Source organism: Staurois parvus, unplaced genomic scaffold, assembly GCF_062004578.1.
Source record: "Staurois parvus isolate SC_StPar_1 unplaced genomic scaffold, SC_StPar_1.0 ptg000581l, whole genome shotgun sequence".
In the NCBI taxonomy this organism is placed as follows: domain Eukaryota; kingdom Metazoa; phylum Chordata; class Amphibia; order Anura; family Ranidae; genus Staurois; species Staurois parvus.
The window spans coordinates 21,233-45,728 of NW_028318377.1; the positions used below are offsets into that span (position 1 = coordinate 21,233).

General features: G+C 43.4%; 1 protein-coding gene across 1 annotated transcript in view; it reads right to left on the bottom strand.

The window, feature by feature from the left end:
* The window catches only part of LOC149450129 (NELL2-interacting cell ontogeny regulator 1-like), a 37,344-nt gene extending 13,166 nt beyond the window's left edge, over positions 1 to 24,178 (bottom strand). Inside the window, exons 1-3 of the mRNA XM_089692257.1 lie at positions 24,053 to 24,178; positions 11,265 to 11,372; positions 9,722 to 9,810 (exon numbers count right to left, since the gene is read on the bottom strand). Of these exons, the coding sequence (XP_089548383.1) occupies positions 9,722 to 9,810; positions 11,265 to 11,370 (195 nt within the window). The 5' untranslated portion in view covers positions 11,371 to 11,372; positions 24,053 to 24,178. The remainder of the gene's footprint in view (positions 1 to 9,721; positions 9,811 to 11,264; positions 11,373 to 24,052) is intronic.
* Positions 24,179 to 24,496: the final 318 nt, after the last annotated feature.

Consider the following 24,496-nt stretch of genomic DNA (forward strand, 5'->3'; position numbering starts at 1 on the left):
TTTCAGGTCTCCTTACACTGTTGGTGGGTTCCATTTTGTGATAGGGTGCTGTATGGCCTTCCATTGCTGCTGCCTCCACCGCCACCCTGCGCCATGTGCCTCTGTCGTCTGCTCACGCTGCTGACGGCTTCCGCTTTTTAACCGAGGCCTGTGTTTGGCTTCCGAATACTGCTGCATCTACTGCCACCCTGCGCCATGTGTCTCTGTCGTCTGCTCACGCTGCTGACGGCTTCCGCTTTTTAACCGAGGCCTGTGTTTGGCTTCCGAATACTGCTGCATCCACCGCCCGCCCACTGCTGCTGCCAGGCCCGTAATCTGTCATGGGCCCCTGTACCGCCTCCTCATGCTGCTGCCAGGTCCAGAGTGTGTCATGGGTCTCTGTACGGCCTCCCATTGCTGCTGTCTCCATCGCCACACTCTGCCATGTGCCACTTTCAGGTCTCCTCACACTGCTGGTGGGTTCCATTTTGTCATAGGGTGCTGTATGGCCTCCCATTGCTGCTGCCTCCACCGCCACACTGTGGCTCCACACTCTGGTTTTGGCCCCGTGACTGCCCCAATGAGTGAAGTGTGCGGTGATTCTAAGATCGACGGCACTCATCTGCATGTCATACTGACTGACAGTATTAGTTCTCTTCCCCAGCAGACTCCAAGGGCATTTAAATTAAAGGTACAGTGTTCTGCACTAATATAAAGGCTCTCTGAAGCCTAGAAACACCCTTTTTATAAGTTAAATTCGCAGCGAATATATTCGCCTCGAATCGAATTTATTCCGCGAATTCGGCGAATCAGCCGAATCGAATTTTTGAATAATTCGCTCATCTCTAGTTGAAACGATGATTTTTGTGGTGAGGACGTAGAAGAGGTTTTCTTCTGATGACTCTTCCATGAAGACCATATTTGTAGAAGTAGATATAAAAAAGGGTGTAACGAGCGCGGGATAGTTTTAGAACAAAAATATGCCAGCAGCTAGCATGAAAGGCAAGCCTCCAAAACGCCTCGTGGGATAACAGTTACAAATACAAAACATGCAGCGCTAGAGTAGAAAGGTCTGTCTCATGATGAAGTGTGACCACCTAGATAAATATAAACGCAGCTAGCATAAAAGTAATGGTCTATGCAACCAGTACTACAACATTCTCCTGGTTAGAAAGGTGTAAATGGTGACATAGGTGTCAAAGTCAATATATCATTGGAGTGACAAAAATAAATCTGTGACATCTGTGGTAGAAAGTGTGGCTGTAGAATGCACTAACCAGATAGCGCAGATATTAGCGCATTGGAGTAAAATGACCTACTCCTGGTCAATGGATCAGGAAACCTGCCGGAGTTGTGGTCGTCTCTGCTGTGGTCACCAGAAACATCTGCGTCCTCTCCAGTTGTGGCATTACCAGGTATCCAGTGGGATAAATGCTCATCCAGTGTGTGGTGGAATCCTTTTGTGTCAGCGACCTCCAGGGGCGCGGTATGCACTCAAGGAACAGGAATCACCTTCAGGGCTCAGAAATAAACCCAAAAGAGAGGCTTCCGATAGTGTAATACCTTTTATTAAGGAGTAATAAACAAATGAAGCACTTACAATAAACAATTCCAAAGATGGCCGCCCGTATCAAGGTGTGGACCATATGGGTAGTAGTGGTAGATGAAGTAGCATCTCCCTAACGTGTTTCGTGGCAAGTGCACGTTGTCAAAGGGAGTGGGCTACTGTCAGAGGCCACCTATTTATGGTATGAGGCCTAAAATGTCAAAGGACGCTAATCGCGTCAAATTACCGCTACTGCGCATGCGCGGATCGAGTGCCGCACGCATGCGCAGTCCGACGCTATCGCGTCATCGCTATTCATCCGCGCATGCGCAGATCGTGCTTGGCAGCCATTTTCCTGGAGTCCCAGTCTCTGTTTACTGCCTCTGAAGACAGAACTAACAGTGGGAGAATTCAATCCGTGGTTGCTGTCTCGGATGACAGACCAACCAAGGAAGAAACTTCAGTGGGGTAAAAGGAGCTGTTGTTGGTGGTAACCACCGATTAATGATATGCTCAGGGAATGACAGAATTTAAAAGGGTTAAACAAGGCACAGACCCTATAGATATCAAGGGCATAGTCATCCTGTGGTGAAATAGTGGGACTGTAAGTACCAGAACAGATTGCTCGATTGGAGCCATTCATCAAAAAAAGTCCATGTTTGAAACATATTAATACAGGCAGATTATAATAAACTGCACATATATATATATAGAAATAGAAAAATATGGTAAAAAATTAATAAAAATGCATAATATATATCAAAATTAAAAATATACACAATAAATATATATAGGAATATAAGCATCACCTGGCATTAATATATAATTTATTTATTGAGAATCGGACCTCAAATTATTGAAAAAAACCGATCTTCATGAGTACTTATCTTGACCCCCCGTGTAATTCTTATATAGGTGACACCACGTGTAATTCTTATACAGGTGACCATATAAAAGTATATATATACATAAATATATATAAAAATATGAAATTATATATAAATATGTAAAAACATATGGAACAACATCACATGCATGAAATATATATGCAATTAAAAATGTAAGATATAAGTAATAATGCTGGTGTGAGTATACAGATAATGTGGCCGAAGGATGGCAACACAATAAACACTCAACATACACTAAAATGCCGTAAAATCAATGACAATTAACTAATGTCTAAACAACAATTAAGATCCAAATCCACGTTTAACCCTTGTGAGGCAAATGTTTTGAGTAAAAAAATCCATTTGGTTTCTATCTTTGAGACTGCCCTGCGTTTATGTGTTCCTCTCCAGTGTCTTTGAATCATGTCAATTCCTATAAATTTCAGGGAGTGTGGATTATTGTTATGCGTTTGGCGAAAATGCATGGAAAGTGAGTGTTCTCTAAATCCCTTTTTTATATTTTTTAAGTGCTCCCGTAATCTGTCCCGAAGTCTTCTAGTCGTTCTACCGACATACTGTTTGCCGCATGCACATTCTAAGAGGTATACAACATGCGTGCTGTTGCAGGTAATAGTGGATTGGATGTCATATGTTCTCCCTGTGGTGTTGGAATGGAAAGTCTTGATTGGGTTTTTATGGATACCATTGTGAGTACATAACATACACCTATTACAAGGGAAAAACCCTTTCCGATCAAAAAAGAAGGATAGCTGCTTAGGTGGGTTGACTATATTTGGAGCCAGCCTGTTTCTCAAAGGGGGTGCCTTGCGGTAAGTAATGTCGGGGATTTCGGGTAAGTGTTTCCCTATAATGGGGTCATTCTTGAGAATAGACCAGTTTCTCTTAATGATCTTGGCTATGTCCCTATATTGGGTGGAGAAGTTGGTGATGAAAGGGCAAAATTTCTCAGTCTGGGTCTTTGGCCTAGTGGTAAGTAGATTGGCTCTGTTACTGTCTCCCACAACAAGCCTTTCCTCATCGAGGGTATTGGCATTGTAGCCTTTATCAATAAATCTCTGTTTGAGGATTTCAGATTGGACAAAGTAATCTTCTTTCTTGTCACAATTTCTGAAAATCCAGAGAAATTGTCCCCTAGGGAAAACATGACTACAATCAGAGACCTCAGTCTGGAAAAGGAAGGGGGGATTTTTCTGACGAACGGAACTATTTTCCCGAACAACAATTAGATCATCTCCCCTATAATACTGGTTATAGACAATATTACCAAACACCCCCTAGAAATGGGTATAACAATAACATACAATACAGGGGGACCCAGCAGGATAATAGATATCCACAGGGCCCTCACCCGCAGAACTATAGAGACCAGTATGATTATAACCACCCGCCTAGATCTCAACAGCGAGAAAACCCCAATTCTTTTTTAGAGAGAGGTACGGGAAAAAAACACAACATAAGACAAGAGGAAGACAAGCCGGAAGACGAGTCAGTAGACAAAAGAAGGAGGATTTAAGTAAGGCGGGTATTTTCAACCTAAGCAGCGCTATATTAACAGATAGTGAATTGAGGCTACTCAACAAAGGTTTGAAATACGCCCCACCATCCAAACTCAATAAATTCAACACCTATATAGACATACATAGGTTCACCAGAAAATTATCCCTCAAAAGATATTTTCTAAATAAACCCCCCAACATCATGAACTCTAATTCAGATAACAACACTTTCAAGACCTCAAACTTGAGAAACGCTTCTCTTTTTAACCCCCCGGCACATTCCCACATCAATATCTTCAAAAACATGGTCATTAATAATTTGGATAAGCTAAAAATTAAGACCCCGGTCTACCAGTACCACAACCGGAGACAGACAGATGGAATGATTAAGAATCTACTAGAAAATAAGGATCTGGTAATACGGCCAGCTGATAAGGGTGGAGGGGTAGTCATCATGGACAAAAGTCATTATCTTGCACTAGTGCAAAATATCCTAAATGATACCAATACATATATGGAATTACCCAACAACCCTCTGATCCCTTACAAAAAAGCATTAAAAGTAATACTCAATAAAGGTTTTGAGTTGGGGATCCTTAACAAAAAAGAAAAGGATTACCTTTGCCCTACTGTCCCCAAATTACCGGTGATCTACTGTTTACCGAAGGTACATAAAGATCCACTCAATCCACCTGGCCGTCCCATTATAAGTGGAATAGGCTCCCTTTGCTCCCGAGTGGGAGAATATATTGATTTCTTTCTTCAGCCTCTTGTTTGTGAAACTCCATCCTTTCTTAAGGACACAAAACAAGTGCTGGTAGACATTAAACGAATCACCCTGAAACAGCCCACTTTTCTCGTTACGGTGGACGTCGCTGCCCTATATAGTAACATCAAACATGAGGATGGTTTTGCGGTTGCTGAATATTACTTGAACACAGCAAAAGACATACCAGACTCACAAAAAATCTTCATATTGGAACTTCTGACATTTGCTATGAATCACAATTTTTTCTGGTTCGATAATAAATATTATTTGCAAACCACCGGCGTTGCCATGGGCGTGAAGTTTCCCCCGAGTTTAGCTAATCTGTTTATGGCACGCTGGGAGGAGGACCTTATTTATTCAAGAGACTGGCCACAGTTGTTGTTTTACCGCAGATACATAGACGATATCTTACTGTTATGGGAAGGGGACGAGTTCACACTGGATAACTTTTTTACTACTCTCAATTTTAATAATATTAATATTAAGCTCACCTTTCAGCACAGTCTACAAGAGATAAACTTTTTAGACCTCACTTTGTACTTTGATGGCCCATGTATTTTATCTAAAAGTTATTTTAAAGTTACTGACCGTAATAGTTTTATCCCTAAAGACAGTTGCCATCATTCTAAATGGCTAAGTAATATCCCTAGGGGACAATTTCTCCGGATTTTCAGAAATTGTGACAAGAAAGAAGATTACTTTGTCCAATCTGAAATCTTCAAACAGAGATTTATTGATAAAGGCTACAATGCCAATACCCTCGATGAGGAAAGGCTTGTTGTGGGAGACAGTAACAGAGCCAATCTACTTACCACTAGGCCAAAGACCCAGACTGAGAAATTTTGCCCTTTCGTCACCAACTTCTCCACCCAATATAGGGACATAGCCAAGATCATTAAGAGAAACTGGTCTATTCTCAAGAATGACCCCATTATAGGGAAACACTTACCCGAAATCCCCGACATTACTTACCGCAAGGCACCCCCTTTGAGAAACAGGCTGGCTCCAAATATAGTCAACCCACCTAAGCAGCTATCCTTTTTTGATCAGAAAGGGTTTTTCCCTTGTAATAGGTGTATGTTATGTACTCACAATGGTATCCATAAAAACCCAATCAAGACTTTCCGTTCCAACACCACAGGGAGAACATATGACATCCAATCCACTATTACCTGCAACAGCACGCATGTTGTATACCTCTTAGAATGTGCATGCGGCAAACAGTATGTCGGTAGAACGACTAGAAGACTTCGGGACAGATTACGGGAGCACTTAAAAAATATAAAAAAGGGATTTAGAGAACACTCACTTTCCATGCATTTTCACCAAACGCATAACAATAATCCACACTCCCTGAAATTTATAGGAATTGACATGATTCAAAGACACTGGAGAGGAACACATAAACGCAGGGCAGTCTCAAAGATAGAAACCAAATGGATTTTTTTACTCAAAACATTTGCCTCACAAGGGTTAAACGTGGATTTGGATCTTAATTGTTTTTTAGACACTAGTTAATTGTCATTGATTTTACGGCATTTTAGTGTATGTTGAGTGTTTATTGTGTTGCCATCCTTCGGCCACATTATCTGTATACTCACACCAGCATTATTACTTATATCTTACATTTTTAATTGCATATATATTTCATGCATGTGATGTTGTTTCATATGTTTTTACATATTTATATATAATTTCATATTTTTATATATATTTATGTATATATATACTTTTATATGGTCACCTGTATAAGAATTACACGTGGTGTCACCTATATAAGAATTACACGGGGGGTCAAGATAAGTACTCATGAAGATCGGTTTTTTCAATAATTTGAGGTCCGATTCTCAATAAATAAATTATATATTAATGCCAGGTGACGCTTATATTCCTATATATATTTATTGTGTATATTTATAATTTTGATATATATTATGCATTTTTATCAATTTTTTACCATATTTTTCTATTTCTATATATATATATGTGCAGTTTATTATAATCTGCCTGTATTAATATGTTTCAAACATGGACTTTTTTTGATGAATGGCTCCAATCGAGCAATCTGTTCTGGTACTTGCAGTCCCACTATTTCACCACAGGATGACTATGCCCTTGATATCTATAGGGTCTGTGCCTTGTTTAACCCTTTTAAATTCTGTCATTCCCTGAGCATATCATTAATCGGTGGTTACCACCAACAACAGCTCCTTTTACCCCACTGAAGTTTCTTCCTTGGTTGGTCTGTCATCCGAGACAGCAACCACGGATTGAATTCTCCCACTGTTAGTTCTGTCTTCAGAGGCAGTAAACAGAGACTGGGACTCCAGGAAAATGGCTGCCAAGCACGATCTGCGCATGCGCGGATGAATAGCGATGACGCGATAGCGTCGGACTGCGCATGCGCGCGGCACTCGATCCGCGCATGCGCAGTAGCGGTAATTTGACGCGATTAGCGTCCTTTGACATTTTAGGCCTCATACCATAAATAGGTGGCCTCTGACAGTAGCCCACTCCCTTTGACAACGTGCACTTGCCACGAAACACGTTAGGGAGATGCTACTTCATCTACCACTACTACCCATATGGTCCACACCTTGATACGGGCGGCCATCTTTGGAATTGTTTATTGTAAGTGCTTCATTTGTTTATTACTCCTTAATAAAAGGTATTACACTATCGGAAGCCTCTCTTTTGGGTTTATTTCTGAGCCCTGAAGGTGATTCCTGTTCCTTGAGTGCATACCGCGCCCCTGGAGGTCGCTGACACAAAAGGATTCCACCACACACTGGATGAGCATTTATCCCACTGGATACCTGGTAATGCCACAACTGGAGAGGACGCAGATGTTTCTGGTGACCACAGCAGAGACGACCACAACTCCGGCAGGTTTCCTGATCCATTGACCAGGAGTAGGTCATTTTACTCCAATGCGCTAATATCTGTGCTATCTGGTTAGTGCATTCTACAGCCACACTTTCTACCACAGATGTCACAGATTTATTTTTGTCACTCCAATGATATATTGACTTTGACACCTATGTCACCATTTACACCTTTCTAACCAGGAGAATGTTGTAGTACTGGTTGCATAGACCATTACTTTTATGCTAGCTGCGTTTATATTTATCTAGGTGGTCATATTTGTACAAGTATCTCTTTATAGTGGAATAGTGTACCACAACTCCAGTGTCTGTCAGATCTTTCTGGAGGGATCGTGCAGTCAAACGTGGGTTTTGAATAATTTTTCTCACAATCCTGCGAGCTGTTCTGTCTGATATTTTTCTTGGTCTTCCAGATCTTGCTTTAACTTCCACTGTTCCTGATGACTGCCATTTCTTAATTACATTCCGAACAGAGGATATTGACATCTGAAAACGCTTTGCTATCTTCTTATAGCCTTCTCCAGCTTTGTGAGCGTCAACTATTTTCAGTTTCAGTTTTCTAGACAACTGCTTTAAAGAACCCATGGTGCTGATTGTTGGGGCAAGGTCAGATGAGTCTGGGCATTTAAAACCTTTGAGATTGACATAACCTGGTCTTCCCAGTTGATGATTGAGAACAATCCATGACACTGGCAGGTCTCAGCTTTGAAAAGGGGGCAGTGCATGCTATAAATTCTGCAGGGTGCCCAAACTTTTGCAGACGCCATTTTTTTGTTTTCTGTTATTTTGAAAGTGTAAATGATGGAAATAAAATCTAACTTTTGTTGACATATTATAAGAATGTCTAATCTGTAATTTGATGCCTTTTGGAGATTTTTCCATCTTTCCTTGGCTTCTTTATGCACATTAATACAAATGTTTAGCTGGGGTGCCCAAACTTTCGATCCCCACTGTAGCTTCAAACATCTACTCACAAAGAACCTGTAGAACTAATGCTCCATCCCTCAGTCTCATGTGATACTCATCACATTTGCATATTAATAACTCACGTTAAAAATCACAGCAGTAGTAACACAATCTCAGTGCCCCCAATAACACTGATGACTGCGTGTGAGATGGCTGGTTAAAATAAACTGGCTAATTCATCAAAGTCGTTAAAAATACTCTGTTTAATGAATGGAGCTTGCATAATGACTGCTGTTTTGTGTCTCCCACTGCTCTTTATGGCCTCATTCTTTTCTAGATCTCTAAATATATCTGTGATTCGCTAATTAAAATGGAGCTAGGGGAAGCTGATAGAGAGAGGAGGAGGGACTGTTATTTAGTTGAAGGGAGGTTCTCCTTGTAAAGGCAGAAAGACTGGAGTATGTAATGTCATTGATTACTGCTTGTACATAGTCATTATGTTAAAGGGGGTTGAGAGGAGTCTGAAGACATAACCATAGTCTGAGAAATATAAAATAAAACATCTATTCTCTTACCTGGTGGTTTGTACAGTAACATTTCTGTGAATCTTTTTTTTATTCCTCTTTTTTTTAAAATTAATTTATAGATTGTAAGCTCGAAAGAGCAGGGCCCTCGATCCCCTCATGTTTTGCATTGTATTGGTATTGTTCTGTCACATGTTCTGTCCCCCTCTGTAATGTACAGCGCTGAGCGAACTATTGGCACTTTATAAATACTGTATAATAATAATAATGTATAGCCAAAATGTTTTTCGTTCAAGATAAATGAGGGATAATTTAGAACCCCTGCCATGTGCATTGCAGCATGCTGCATAGGTGCAGTGGGGTGCCACCCAAAATTAATGGCAACGTCTTGATCCACCCTCATGGCTCACCCTCATGGCTCATCCTAGTTCTTCTGTTTTTTATGGTCATTCCTTTCCACGTGTCCTGGTTCACTCTCTCCGCTTGTTTTGATAATTGTCACAAGAGCAAAAGGTGTGGGGCAATCTTCCAATGCATCCTCGGGCAAGAAGCAAAGAGAAATCTCCCCAATGGGACACAATTGGCAAAAATAAACTGACAGAGAAAAACCTGCTCTGACCAAAACATTTTGGCTATATATACATACATAATACCATATCATTCATATCATTGAGCACTGTTTAGTATTATTAGTGGTGAAGCAAATACCTGAGAGTCCAAATTGTGAGCTGCTGTGTTGATGTCCTGCAAAGCTCGCTCCATGAACTCAAACGCATGGCAGTCTACACATGGCCGAACTTTGGAAAGATTGTACATAATAGTACATTAGTGAACATATATTTATATGAAACGAAGCAGTATAAGACTGGGCAGTATCAAAGTAGAATATTTATACTGTAGGTTTACTTTTTTTGTCTTGTTTTGCCACATTGAGACAACTGTGGTTAAATCTAATGAGTCAGAAAACCCTTTCGGGATAAGAGTCAACTGGTAGACTCACGCAAGGCAAGGTACAGCCCAGCTCCACTCCCTGGAAATTCCCACACCCTCCCTGAGGCTGTCCACAAGTATATTATGCTTTTTTCTTTTTTAAAATACTTACCTTAATGGATCCTTGATGCTCTGCATTCACAGTTTGTCCTCCGTCTTCTGGATTGAATCATGCTGGATATAATTTACCTGGAAGACTAAGGATATCTTGTGGTGGAGAAAATAGTTACTGTGAGGGACAGTGCTGGAGAGGAGGTAAGTATTGGAGCCTGAGAAACATTTTTTTAAAAAAAACTCTTCCAAGGACAATCATAAACCCCTTTTTACTGTTCTCTCCACCCCACTCTCACATATTCAGCTGTTTTTTATTTGACCCTGTAAAGCAAGTTTTATTCACATCACCAATGTGATTTCCAGGTGCTGTAGACTGGCAAACCAGGGCTTACATCACCACCGTTTCTCCTCTTCTGGATCCTGAGACAACCAATAGGAAGTGATATGATATAGCTACCCTAAGAAGATACCTACCTTCTGTAAACAGAAGGAAAAGAGAAGTCTAGGGATCTGAATGTCACATGACTACAAATTTTGGAGTATTAAAGTGGCATTTAAATAAGGTTTTTTATGGCAGCGAATCATTGGTATGTAGGAGGTGGTGGGAGACCCAGGAGCCCAGAAATTGGAACACCTATTAGGTTTTTATTGCTGTCTGTGTTCCCGTTGGGACATTCTCCCTCTCTATTTGTCCTGTTTACCATTATCATTGAAAGTAAAAGAAAATCCCAAATTTTTGTTTATCCCCAGAAAAGTAATAGAGGGGAAATCTTCCAATGGGGACATTAGTTCTGATGACCAGGGGGCCTTAAGGGATTCCCTTAATTTGTAGTGATTTCCTCTCAGTTCTTGTTTTGGTTATGGAACAGGAAGTGAAGGGAAATCTCCCCAATGGGACACAGGTTCCAAAAAAAAAAAATTGTCAGCGGTTAGATCCAAAATGGGGGAAAAATGTTTTGCCTATAGTTCTGCTTCAGGATTGGGGAGCATTTGACTCCCATCCCTTCTTCTCTAGTAAGCATGAGAGAAGGGTGCAATGTTGGGGAACAATAGCATTTGGGACAGATTTTCTACCCTGTTCAATTGACATTCCCTCCAATAGTGGTTGACTAGTGGTCTTCTGTGAGATTGTTGACTGCAAATGATCTCATGGTGTCTGTCCTCTCATGCTTATGGGCCGCTTTAGACACTCCAGTATACTACTTACTTTCAGCCGGGACAACAGTGCCTTGCTCAGATAAACTTCCAGTCATCTTCTCAGCCAGGGAGGTGACCATAAATATGCCTGTGACCAGCCCCAGAAAAGTCATCATGGCTGCAACGTAGGACATGAGTAAAATCTAGAAAATATGAGAGATAGGAAAAGCTAAAACAATGTTTATCCTTAGAAACACGGGTCGATTTACTAAAACTGGCGAGTGCAAAATCTCGTGCAGCTCTGCATGGTAGCCAATCAACTCCTAACTTCAGCTTGTTCAATTAAGCTTTGACCAAAAAAAAAAAACAAAAAAACTGGAACTTGGTTTCTATGGAGAGCTGCACCAGATTTTGCACTCCTATTTTAGTAGGTCAACCACAGTCTTCTATGTCTGATCTTCCTCCTGTGACTTAGTCTCTTTAAACATATGTAAACCCCCTTCTTTAGCTTTCTATAATATAACCCTCCCAACTTTACTTTTTCAGAATCTCAAATTTATTTTAATTTTTTAGTTTTTATTTATTTTTATTTTTTTTAAGCTTGCCTCACACTTTCTAGGCAAGAATGATGTAGCAATGCTGTCCACAGTCTCCTGGGATGGTATAACACCATGCATCTCAGGAGGCTTTGAAACCATCTACCATACAATACGCATGCACAGTATTTCCTCATTGGGGCCCTGCTGCAAGAACCTGGAGGAGTCAGCTGGCTCCTGCTGACATCACAAAGAAGGGGTAAATTTACTAAAGGCAAATAGACTGTGCACTTTGCACGTGCAGTTGCTCCAGAGCTTAGTAAATGAGGGGGAGTTTTGATGACTTCCATCATCCAATCATGTGCTAGCAAAACTACAGGATTTTTCTTTCATATGATTGGGTATTCTTTGTAAAGTGAAGCTTCATCTCATTTGCTAAGCTCTGGAGCAACTGCACTGAAGGCACATTTAGTGCTGATTCACACATGTACAGTCAGGGGCGGACTGACAACTCATGGGGCTCCCGGGCAATAGGGGATCATGCCCGTGTCCTTGCCCAAACTCAAAAAAGCCTATGAAAAAGGTACCAGGGGCATCTCATGGGGCCCCCTACTGACCCCGGGCCCTCGGGCAGTGCCTGAGTTTCCAAATGGTCAGTCCACCCCTGTGTACATTGCAGATTGAAGCTCAGGTTTCACAGCTAATTGATACAGTAGTTGTTCAGCAGTTCACAACAGGTTTAGATCAGGTTCAGGACAGGATTTTATCCTGATCCTGTTTACAACTGATGATGTGCAATTTCCCATAGAAGTCAATAGTCTGTAATCTGCACCTCAACTGGACCGCACTGCTCAGAACACAGACAAGACTCTTTTTCAATCCACACTGCCAGTGCACCGGACATATGTGAACAGGCACCATAGGAAGCAATGTTATTTCACATGTCATGCGGATTGGATGCGGTTCAAACTGCATCCAATCCTCATATATGTGAACCGGCACTTAGTAAATCCACCCCAAAGATGACAGCATGGAACCCAGTGTGCAGCAGTGGAGCATTTGCAAATTCCTTGTCATCATTTGGTGTCTTTGAAACAAGTAGTGAAGGGCAATCCCTCCAACGAGACCCCAAAAAAAGAATGTTGGGGGAGTTTTACCTAGATATATATATAAAAAAAGGGGTCACAGCACCAAGAGCTCAATGTATTGCTCATTTAAAGAATAATCCATCAATTTCAGACATCCCTGCACTGTACAGTGGAAATGGAGATATGTCTGTTCAGATTCTAAATGGCCTCCATATATACATAACACATGCAATACTAAAGAGATGGAATCATAAGTTAACCCTTAGATATTTATAGCAAAATCTTGCTTAAAAACAGCTTTGCATACATTGCAATACATGTTCAAGCTGGTCAGTTGCATCAAGGTGATCCCTCGATAGCTAGTGCCTACTCTTACTTATAAAATAGCATTTTCTTAGGAGTGTGAACATATTGTGCCAATATGGAGCAAAGAGACACAGCCGGAGCTGAGCTACAGACCAAGATCCAGTGCACACCCAAAGTTTAACCCCTGGTTCACATCTATGCGGCCGTGCAGGCCACGTTTTGCACGGGCACGAGAGCCCATTCATTTGAATGGACTCCCATGCCCATGACACGCAGGGAAGAAGTGCACTTCTTTGGAAAACGCAGCCCGCACGGGAACCTCAGTTTGCAGTACAGTTGCGTTTTCCAGTGCGGGCAGCGTGCCATTAGAACTGATGGCACCCGCCCGCGGGTCCGCAATTCTCTGTGCGGGTGCTGCGGCTGCATGGATTTTTGTGCGGATCCGCAGCGGCACCACCCGCACAGATGTGAACCTGGGGTAATAGAGTGGAAAACATCAACATGTGAAGATAGTTTTCAAGGCAAGCAACAATGTGTGTCCCAAAAAACACAACATTTACAAAATACAAGGGGTTACAGCACAGAGAACATTATTTATTGCTCCATTAAACACTAATCCATCAATTTCAGACATCACTGACCTGCACTATGCAGTGAAACTGGAGATATGTCTGTCCTATGTGTCCTAAATGACTTCCATATATAGGACACATGGGATACTAAAGAGGTGTAACCACATGTTAACCCTTACATATTCATAGCAAACCCTTGCTTAACCACTTTCACCCCCTTCCTGCCCAGGCCATTTTTCATCTTTCGCTTTCGCACTTTGAATGACAATTGTGCGGTTATGCAACACTGTACCAAATTGCATTTTTAACTTTTTTCAGACAGAGATTTCTTTTGGTGGTCTTTAATCACCACTGGGTTTTTAATTTTTGCTAAAGAAACAAAAGAGACCAAATTTTTTTTTTGTAAAAAAGTGTTTTTTTTTAGTTTCTGTTATAAATGTTTGCAAATAACTAATTGTTCTTCCTCACTGATGTGCTCTGATGGGCACTGCTAGGCTGCACTGATGGACACTGATGAGCACTGATAGACAGCACTAATAGGCAGCACTGATGGGCCCCTGATTGGCACTGATGGGGCTGCCACCTCATCCCTTTAAAACCAAACACATAATAATTACACAGGCTCTGAGGCTGATTAAAGTGTTAATTAAACTCACTTAGAGCCTTATCTGCATTAAATTAGCCTCAGAACCTGTGTAATTAATATGTGTTTGGTTTTAAAGGGATGAGGTGGCAACCCTAGGCTGCACTGATATTCAGGGCACTGATCGTCAGTGTCCAGATTATCAGCGTAAACCGTACACTGACAGGCTTCCCGGTTATCAGCTTTCCTTTCCTCATACACAGTGTGTGGGAAAAGGACCGCCGATAACCAGCAAGCCTATTTACATGTTATCAGCTGTGATTGGACACATGGTAAAGGGCCACTGTGATTGGCCCTTTACCTTGATCTGTGATCAGCTGTATCCAAATGACACAGCGATCAAAGAGCGCACCAGGCGAGTATCCCAGGGGTGCTCAGGGGGTAGGGTTCTGGAAGCACATCCATAGACGTCCTGCCAGAACTAAACATTGGCGCTTTAGCCATCCTTCAGCTGAAATCCCTCTCTGGCCAGTCCCTACTCTTTCTTGTAGATTACTGTGCTGTACCTTTCTAATGAGTTGCACACTTTGGTGCGTTTTTTGACAGCTAATCAAAAGGTCTGCATGCTGCATCTTTGGCGTGCTTTCAGAAAAAGCACCAAAAATGTGTGATCTAATAGAAGTCTAAGGGAAACTGGATAACCTGCATGAAAACCGCTAAACCGCAGAGTGGCAGTGTGAAAACGCCCTTAGAGCGCAAACATACAGTGGATATATGGAGCAAAGAGACAGCTGGAGGTGAACTTTCCTTGGGACACACCTGAGTGCTTGCAAAGATTACTATCTTTACCAGTTGGTGCTGCCCATCCGCTTAAACATTAAATCTTTCCCCATTGCTGACATGGATCGCTGGATCTTGGTCATAGCTCACCTCCAGCCGTGTCTGTTTGCCCTAAATTGGAACTATATTTCTATGCTCTTAAGAGTATGTTGTCTAGCAAGTATGATATTGGCAAACTGAGGGAAGACTTTGACGCAGTTGGCCAGCTTGAGCATGATTTGCAATATATACAACGAGTCCCTGTTTTTATGAATATGTGTTAACATGTGGTTACACCTCTTTAGTATGCCATGTGTTGTATATAGGGAGGCCATTTAAGGCTTGAACACAAACATATCTCCATTTCCGAAAAATTTAGAATAGAAAACCTGCACTATTATTTATAAAAACTACACTATCATAAAAAATAGATATGAATATTACAAATCGTGAAAGAGCAGCTATCGCTCCACAGTGCAATCACCACACTAATATCAAATAATGTTAGTAGGTATGAATATTTCCATTTCCACTGCACAGTGCAGGTTAGAAATGAAAAGGACAGGGTTGTCTGCCATTGCAAAATTATTCTTTAATGGAGCAAATAAATGGAGCTCCTTGTGTTATAATCCCTTTGTATTTTGTATATTCTGCTAATTTTAGAGACACATCTGCTTGCATGCATAGATAACTATTTTTACCTGTCGGTACTGTCCACCCTTCGATACTTTATGGCCTCATTCACATGTGCGTACCTATCCATACACCTGTGCAAAAGGCCACCTATGCCTGCATGGGATGCACCGGTGTTCCGTGCATCCACATGCAGGCAGTCTCACTCATGTCTATTGGGACAAAGCAACTACAGTGACAGAGTCACTGGTCCCAATTCTCCAGCCGTAAAAGTGCCTGTAACCAAATACACATTGTCTGTGTTCTTGGAAACACACCCACACAGCTGCCTAACTGAGACAAGTGGCTGTGCAGCTGCTGCACACTCGTATGTTAAATATATATATGTATGTATATACATACTGTGTGTAGCACCCTCCTAGATTAGCTATGGGGAGCTAGACCGAATGGTTAGTCAGGAGCTAGTTATCAGCTCAGGTCAAATTCTGGTCAGGACTGAGAGACTCTGCAGGCCAGCCCCTCTGGAATTTCAAACGAGGGCCTTGGAGGCAGTGGGTGGATCTGAGGAGTAGCTGGCTGCACTCTTGAGGGACTTCAACCAATTCCCAACAGAAGGCTTGGCAAGGGGCTGGGACTCCCTTAGAAGTGTTGGAGCCTAGTCAGTAGGAGGAGTATGGTGGTGGGAGAGGAGTGTGAGTCAGGAAGGTGAGGCTGGAGGAGGAAGGCTGCCAGGAGGCTTTTTGGGATGGGGCCTGCCTGTGAGACTGGAGCTAGAAAGGAGGAAAACTCTGGACTCACTGGCCTCATGAGAGAGGACCACCAGTATGGCAGGGAAGGATCAGCCCAGCTGATAGACGCGGTAACAGCAGCCATCCCACAAGAGGTACAGGAGAGGATCTGAGTGAGTACTAGGGTTGCCACCTCATCCCTTTAAACCCGAACGCATAATAATTACACAGGTTCTGTGGCTGATTAAGGTGACAATGAAACTCACCTAGTGCCTTATCTGCATTAAATCAGCCTCAGAACCTGTGTAATTATGTGTTTCGGTTTACAGGGATGAGGTGGCAACCCTGGACCCCCAGGTGCATAGGGGAAGGAGCACTATGGAGGGACACCAGATTAGGCCCTAATCCCCTGTGTACCTAATTTAAAGAAAAAGGTGCCAGATCCCCTGCACAGGAAGAAAAACTCTAGATTGCTGGGTGAAGAGGCGTTCATCTAGGGTTTGGGGTGGTACAACTGGAGCTGCTGGCTAGCACTCCAACAGAGACTGTCGAAGAAAAGAAGCCGTGAATAGTTCAGGAAGTTGACCTCAGTTTTCAGTTACCTTGGGCATCCTATACATCCCTTACACCTTCCAAGTTGGAATCCCCCCAATAAAATAACAAAACCAACACTCAAGGCCTGACTTCTGTCTACGGATGAAAGCTTGTGTGGGAATATGACATGGCTGTACTAGACTATAGGGGGACCCAATTCAACAGCAACCGCTAGAGGGGTAGTGCTACGTGTGTGTGTATATATATATATATTATATATGTATACACACACTTCATTTTTGCAGAGAGCCATAGCATGCAGTCAAATTCCGGATTGCTATCAGCCCAGTGTAGAGATAATCTGTGATTCTTGTGGGTTTCTGCATTATACATATCTTTGTACTTGTTGAACAAGCCTGCTTATCTCCTCCCTGAGCTACACTATCCATCTTCCTGAGGTGAGAGAACTCTCATCGGAAAGACTCACACGAGGTACATCACATGCAGGGACTTGTCAGCTTGTTGGAAAATCTCTATGCAAGCGGGCTCAGATCCTTCTTTTCTATGGAGAAAGGAGCTTACCACCTCATGCGTACCACATTTACCTGCTGACCAAGATGGAAAATCTATTCTGGGTTTGAGGACAAGCAAAAGTCTCATCACTATTCTAGGTCAGATGTCTGCCCTTCAAGCATAAGAGGAGACAGTCCAAAGTTGGGAATTTGTACTTAGAACATGCTCTATCCAATGTATACATTTCCCTGTACTAGACACCACTGGGGTTGATTTACTACAACTGGAGAGTGCAAAATCTGGTGCAGCTGTGCATGGTGGCCAATCAGCTTCTAGCTTCAGTTTTTTCAGCTGGGGACCCTGTCCTTGTCCTGACACACAGGACACTCAACAGATCTCCTCCTCCCCACACAGCACAAAGCTGAGATTGGATTCACTTACAGACACAGCCTCCATATGCACAGTGTGTATCTGGGTGCTATGCTTCGGTTCTGACCTGTGAAATTCCTGTATTGGAATGGCAGCTGCTGTACCCAGCTACTGCAGCTAGGCATGTGGAGGCTGTGTCTGTAAGGGAATCCTATTTCAGCTATGTGCTGTGCGGGGAGGAGGAGCTCTGAGTACCCGAGCTGTGTGCAGTGTGCGCATGGGAGGAAGACCTTGGCTGAGCGTTCTGCCAGAAGTGACCCTTTCCACTTCTCTGCTGACCACTGTCTTCTGCCCTGCTGACCCCTGTACACTACCTTACTGACTCTTGTACACTCCCCTGCCATACCCTGTCCTGATAACTCACTGTACACTGCCTGCAAACTGCTGGCCCTATCCTCTGCCCTGCTGACCCCTATACACTGCCTTACTGACCCTTGTACACTCCCCTGCCATCCCCTGTCCTGATAACTCACTGTACACTGCCTGCAAACTGCTAACTGCCTGCAAACTGCTGGCCCTATCCTCTGCCCTGCTGACCCCTATACACTGCCCTACTTACCCCTGTACACTCCCCTGCTGTCCCCTGCCCTAGGAACTCACTGTACACTGCCTGCAAACTGCTAACTGCCTGCAAACCGCTGACCCCATCCTCTGCCCTGCTGACCCCTGTACACTGCCCTACTGACTCTTGTACACTCCCCTGCTGTTCCCTGCCCTGAGAACTCACTGTACACTGCCTGCAAACTGCTGGCCCTATCCTCTGCCCTGCTGACCCCTATTTACTGACCTACTGACTCTTGTACACTCCCCTGCTGTCCCCTGCCCTGAGAACTCACTGTACACTGCCTGCAAACTGCTGGCCCCATCCTCTGCCCTGCTGACCCCTATACACTGCCCTACTGACTCTTGTACACTCCCCTGCTGTCCCCTGCCCTGAGAACCCACTGTGCACTGCCTGCAAACTGCTGGCCATATCCTCTGCCCTGCTGACCTCACATCCTCTGCCCCCTGGGATATACTTTACTGCACCCCCATATCACACAGGCTAGATCCAGCCCTGGGTGGCACAGACTATCAAACCCACTCATCAAGATCAATGGGGCCATGCCACAACTGCAAGCTAAACCCTTGCCCCGCAATGTACAGTTGCTGTTTGGCTCAAAAAAAAAGAAAAAAAAAAAAACACGTTCCAGGAGGCGACAGTTGTTCCACATTCATACCTGCCAGCGGCTGCTATATGGCCCATTGAAAAGCAATCAACTCTGGGTCACTTATCAGAAGGCAGTAAGCATTACCACCTGTCTGAAAGAATCCATAAGGACTCATCAATAAGAAAACTGGCATCACAGAATTCAAAATGTTTTGTTGAGTAAATATTTCTTATATATTTATTTCAGTTGTTTATTTAAGTGCTTTCCTGAGGGTCCGCTGTAAAGTAACATACAGCCCAGCTGCAACACTTTACATTTAATAGGGCTCAGCAGCATAAGGACAGAGTCCCTACACATGCCTGGTTCCACACTCTGTCTCTAGTCATCTTGTATGATATAAAGTGGATGACAACCTCAGACATGAAATAAAAGAATATACCTCTCTATAGTGTGTACTTGTCTTAATCAAGAGCATAAAGTGTCATTTCTGTCTGCTGCTTTGTTCCTCTGCTATCAGCACAAATCACTTCTGACAAATTATCCTGACTCCAAGAGAAAAATGATGTCAGGGGAGGGAGCTCTAGCAGATTGACAGCCTTAGCTCTGTTCCTGTGTGCTGTGTGAAGAGAGGGGGGGTCTCTTTTCTCCAATCAGCTCTCATAACTCTCTTCACTGAGCTCTACAGAGTGTAATTTTAGCTCTCCGCCTATTTTTTCTGAACTCTCAGACAAGCTTCTAGATTATGGACTTTGAACAGATGGAGATGACTGCAGATAAACAGGTACAACTCTTATGTAGGAGGATTTGTTTCATCTCTGTGTATATATGTAAGGGTTTACAACCCCTTTATCTTTCTCATGTCAGAGTTGCTCCTGATGACTGGGGATTTGGGGAATATTTACGCAGTGACAGGAGAGGCACAGGAAGCACAGATCAACACAAGGGATGAGGAAGAAACAGGGAGATCTGGACACATCAGGTCCTCAGGTACTGTCCTCCTTGCTGGAGAGCAAGCTGTGAGCAGCACATCTCATGAGACTAGCTGTTAGAAGCAGCAGTGCCTTAGGTTAGGTACACACTACTACTAATGTTGCAAGATCTGGTGCTTCCCCATCATGCTGAGCAGGGGCGGACTGACAACTCATGGGGCCCCCGGGCAATAGGGGATTATGGGGCCCCTGTGTCCTTGCCAAGACTCAAAAAAGCCTATGAAAAAGGTACCAGGGGCATCTCATGGGGCTCCCTACTGACCCCGGGCCCTCGGCAGTGCCCGAGTTTCCAAATGGTCAGTCCACCCCTGATGCTGAGTAATGCACTGCTGTTTAGAAGTCAGCAGTGCCATTAATTGTTCATGACACCCCCATGCATCTGCTAACACACAGCAAACCGTAAGTTGCTGCAGCACCATGCAGTTTAGTGTGGTGCGTTTTTGTAAAAGAGTCAGAGACTTCTTTTCTGTATTTCCATACTTCTTGCAATGAATGGGCTGCCCTACATGCAAAGTGCGGGGAGTGCATGTTCATGTGCACCTGCAAATGAAGCTAGCTTTAGGTGGTCTCAGCCGTCAGATATGCAGGCTATAGTCATAAGAGTGCCTAGGCATTAGAAGTACACTGTACACTATTTTTCAGAGGGATTAGCCCTCAGATGAGCGGTTGCATGCGAGCTGCAGCAGCACCGAGCATTGATTTTTGCAGAGTACAAATCTGACAGCTGCAGCTGTTCACACACAGTATGTGCAGGCAGCATTTACAACTACTGATTCTTGTCGGCACCCGCAGCTAAACTGCAGTGTGAATGATTCACTGGTAGCCTAAGGACTCATTTGGACCGGTGCTGAGTCCTGTCCTCCATGCTGAGCTGCTGTCTACTGACTGTGCATCCACTTTGAAGCTGCATGCAGGCAGTCTATAGAAGTGGATACAGAAGCAGCAACTACATGGACACAATCACAGGTCAAAATCTGACAAGCAAGCAGAAGTGGGGGCCAAAATCCGAACACAAAGGGTCTGTGTTTGGATCCCTGCACCTGACCCTGCCCACATATCCACTTCTATAGGTTGCCTGCACACAACTCTGAGGTGGACGCACACACAGCAGGCAATGGCTTAGCACGGATAATGGAACTCATGGCACTCAGAGCCCTTAGGATGGCCTTCAGTGAAACTGATCATGCAGGTTATTTAATATAGTTTTCCTTTTTATCATATATTATTTAATTTTTTTCTTTTTTTTGTTATCGTGGGGTTTTCTTTTTTTTCATATACACTATATTGCCAAAAGTGTTGGGCAGCCCTCCAAGTCATTGGATTCAGGTGTTCCAATCACCTCCATGACCACAGGTATATAAAATCAAGCACCTAAGCATGCAGACTGCTTCTACAAACATTTGTGAAAGAATGGGTCGCTCTCAGGAGCTCAGTGAGTTCAAGTGTGGCACCGTGATAGGTTGCCACCTGTGCAATAAGTCCTTCTGTAAAATTTCCTTGCTATTAAATATTCCACGGTCAACTGTTAGTGGTATTATAACAAAGTGGAAGCAACTGGGAACAACAGCAACTCAGCCATGAAATGGTAGGCCATGCAGACTTACAGAGCGGGGTCAGCGCATGCTGAAGCGCACAGTGCGCAGAAGTCGCCAAATGTCTGCAGAGTCAATAGCTAAAGACCTCTAAACTTCATGTGGCCTTCAGATTAGAACAACAACAGTGTGTAGAGAGCTTCATGGAATGGGTTTCCATGGCTGAGCAGCTGCATCCAAGCCTTACATCACCAAGTGCAATGCAAAGCATCGGATGCAGTGGTGTAAAGCACGCGCCACTGGACTCTAGAGCAGTGGAGACGTGTTCTCTGGAGTGACCAATCACGCTCCTCTGTCTGGCAATCCGATGGATGTGTCTGGGTTTGACGGTTGCCAGGAAAACAGTACTTGCCTGACTGCCTTGTGCCAATTGTAAAGTTTGGTGAAGAAGGGATTATCGTGTGGGGTTGTTTTTCAGGCGTTGAGCTTGGCCCCTTAGTTCCAGTGAAGGGAACTCTTAAGGCGTCAGCATACCAAGACATTTTGGACAATTTCATGCTCCCAACTTTGTGGGAACAGTTTGGGGATGGCCCCTTCCTGTTCCAACATGACTGCACACCAGTGCACAAAGCAAGGTCCATAAAGACATGGATGAGTGAGTTTGGGGTGGAGGAACTTGACTGACCTGCACAGAGTCCTGACCTCAACCCGATAGAACACTTTGGGATGAATTAGAGCGGAGACTGCGATCCAGGCCTTCTCGTCGGACATCAGTGCCTGACTTCACAAATGAGCTTCTGGAAGAATGATCAAACATTCCCATAGACACTCCTAAACCTTGTGGACAACCTTCCCAGAAGAGTTGAAGCTCTTATAGCTGCAAAGGGCGGGGCCAACTCAATATTGAACCCTATGGACTAAGACCGGGATGCCATTAAATTTCATGTGTGTGCAAAGACAGGTGGCCCAATACTTTTGGCAATATAGTGTATTTTTGTATTGGGTCTCATTTCTGATTTCACAAACATTCTTTTCTGGTATACGAGGTTTTGCTATTGAGATCTCAACAACGTTTGGTTTTACATTTGGTGCATTCAATGCAACACAATGAAAAAGTGGTGCAATATAGAACTATCTGAATTTGGTGCACAGGTCACTGTCAGAACCAAAAGCGTCACAAATGCTTCATGAATTTGCACAATACATTAACAAGATGGAATATTACCAGAAAAGTGGTGCAGCAGCTTTATGGAATTCCTCCCGTTGTTTTCAATCGTACCTGTACACATCAATACAACTCAGCACAATGCAATTTTGGAAAAGGTTCCTCTACTAGTTTGGATTCAATTCTAGCAGGATTTGACCCCACAGAATATACAATCCTTATCAAAGTTACATCCAATTTGTACTACATAATCACACTAAGGGCTCATGTACACTGCAGCTGATAAACTGACATTCAGGAGCTGTTCTGCATTTTTTTTCAGCAGCCCCTGAACTCTCCCTAATGTTTTCCTATGTGTCCATGTACACATCATTATTTACAGTCGTTTACAGGCAGTTGAGGTTACAGTCGTTTTTTTGAATGCACCAAACTTGCGTTCAGGAGCAGATTTTACCGGCATTTCAAACGCCAAATGCTTGTAATTGCGGTTAACAGTGTTTATAAGCGTTTGCGTCCAGATGCTGTCCACAGCCTTTTTTCATCATCAGAAATACATGCAAAGTGTTTTCCATGTATTCAAATGGACCCGGTACACCAGTGCAGTCAGTTCCAGGTTTCGTGTGAAGGAAAAAACGGTAGAACGTGCCGCATTATGCTCATGATGGGATCCATAGTGAATACAACCAGAAAAGACAAGTCATCTCAACACATACTGCTCTCTCTACTTCTGCTCTCTCTATTCCTCCCATAGGAAATCATGTTAAATGGACTGTAGTGAGTTTCTTCAAAACGCTGCAGAAAATGCTTAGGTGTGAACCTAGGGTACGTGAGTTTAATTACCAAGGGATGAGGTGGCAACCCTAGGCTGCAGTGTACATGAACCCTAAAAGTCGGATCAAATTCAGATTGCAGCAGTGTGAACGGAGCCTTAATATTTGAGATCCTCTTTCTGGTGTGCTGGCCATTTTTCTGCCTATGGATTTTTGCAGTGTCACTGTAGCCTATGCACCCGGGATCTGGTGAGAAAGGTGAAGGTGGATGGATGGTGCGACACATTGGTCTGCATCACTATGGAGTCACTTCACATGGGACATCTGTGCTTCACAAGAATTATATTAGTATCCTTGCTGGTGTGTTTTATCAGCGGATCACTAACATGATCTTACTTTTGATCCAGTGCAATAGTCTGACAGCTGCAGTATTACGGACATCTCTGCGTCTCTGTACCTGCAGTGCATTGTGGGAAGCAGCCTGGCAGCAGCGACTAGAGGGTTTCCTACCTTTGGGACAGAGCCGTGTTGCTGCAGCAGTCTGGGAAGCCGAGCGGATGTGACACTGGAGACAGAAAGGCTTCTCTTCTACTCCTTCCTTGCTCGCTGGGTCATTGCTATGGAGAATTCCTGTAGTAACATTCACATTTGTCAGAACACATCTGGCGCAGAACAAGCATTTCCAGCATTCACAGTCTGGGATATGGAAACTATTCCCCAGAAAAGTACAACAGCTGTGACAACAGTACCAGCTCTGTGGTGGATGCAAGATGACAGATATGGGGCTCATGTAGGGTAGCTGCCTCGTCCCTTTAAACCTGAACACATATTAACCACTTGCCCTCCAGAGGATTTACCCCCCTTCCTGACCAGGACATTTTTTGCGTTACGGCACTGCGTTACTTTGAAAATTGCGCGGTCATGCAATGCTGCACCCAAATGAAATTTATGACC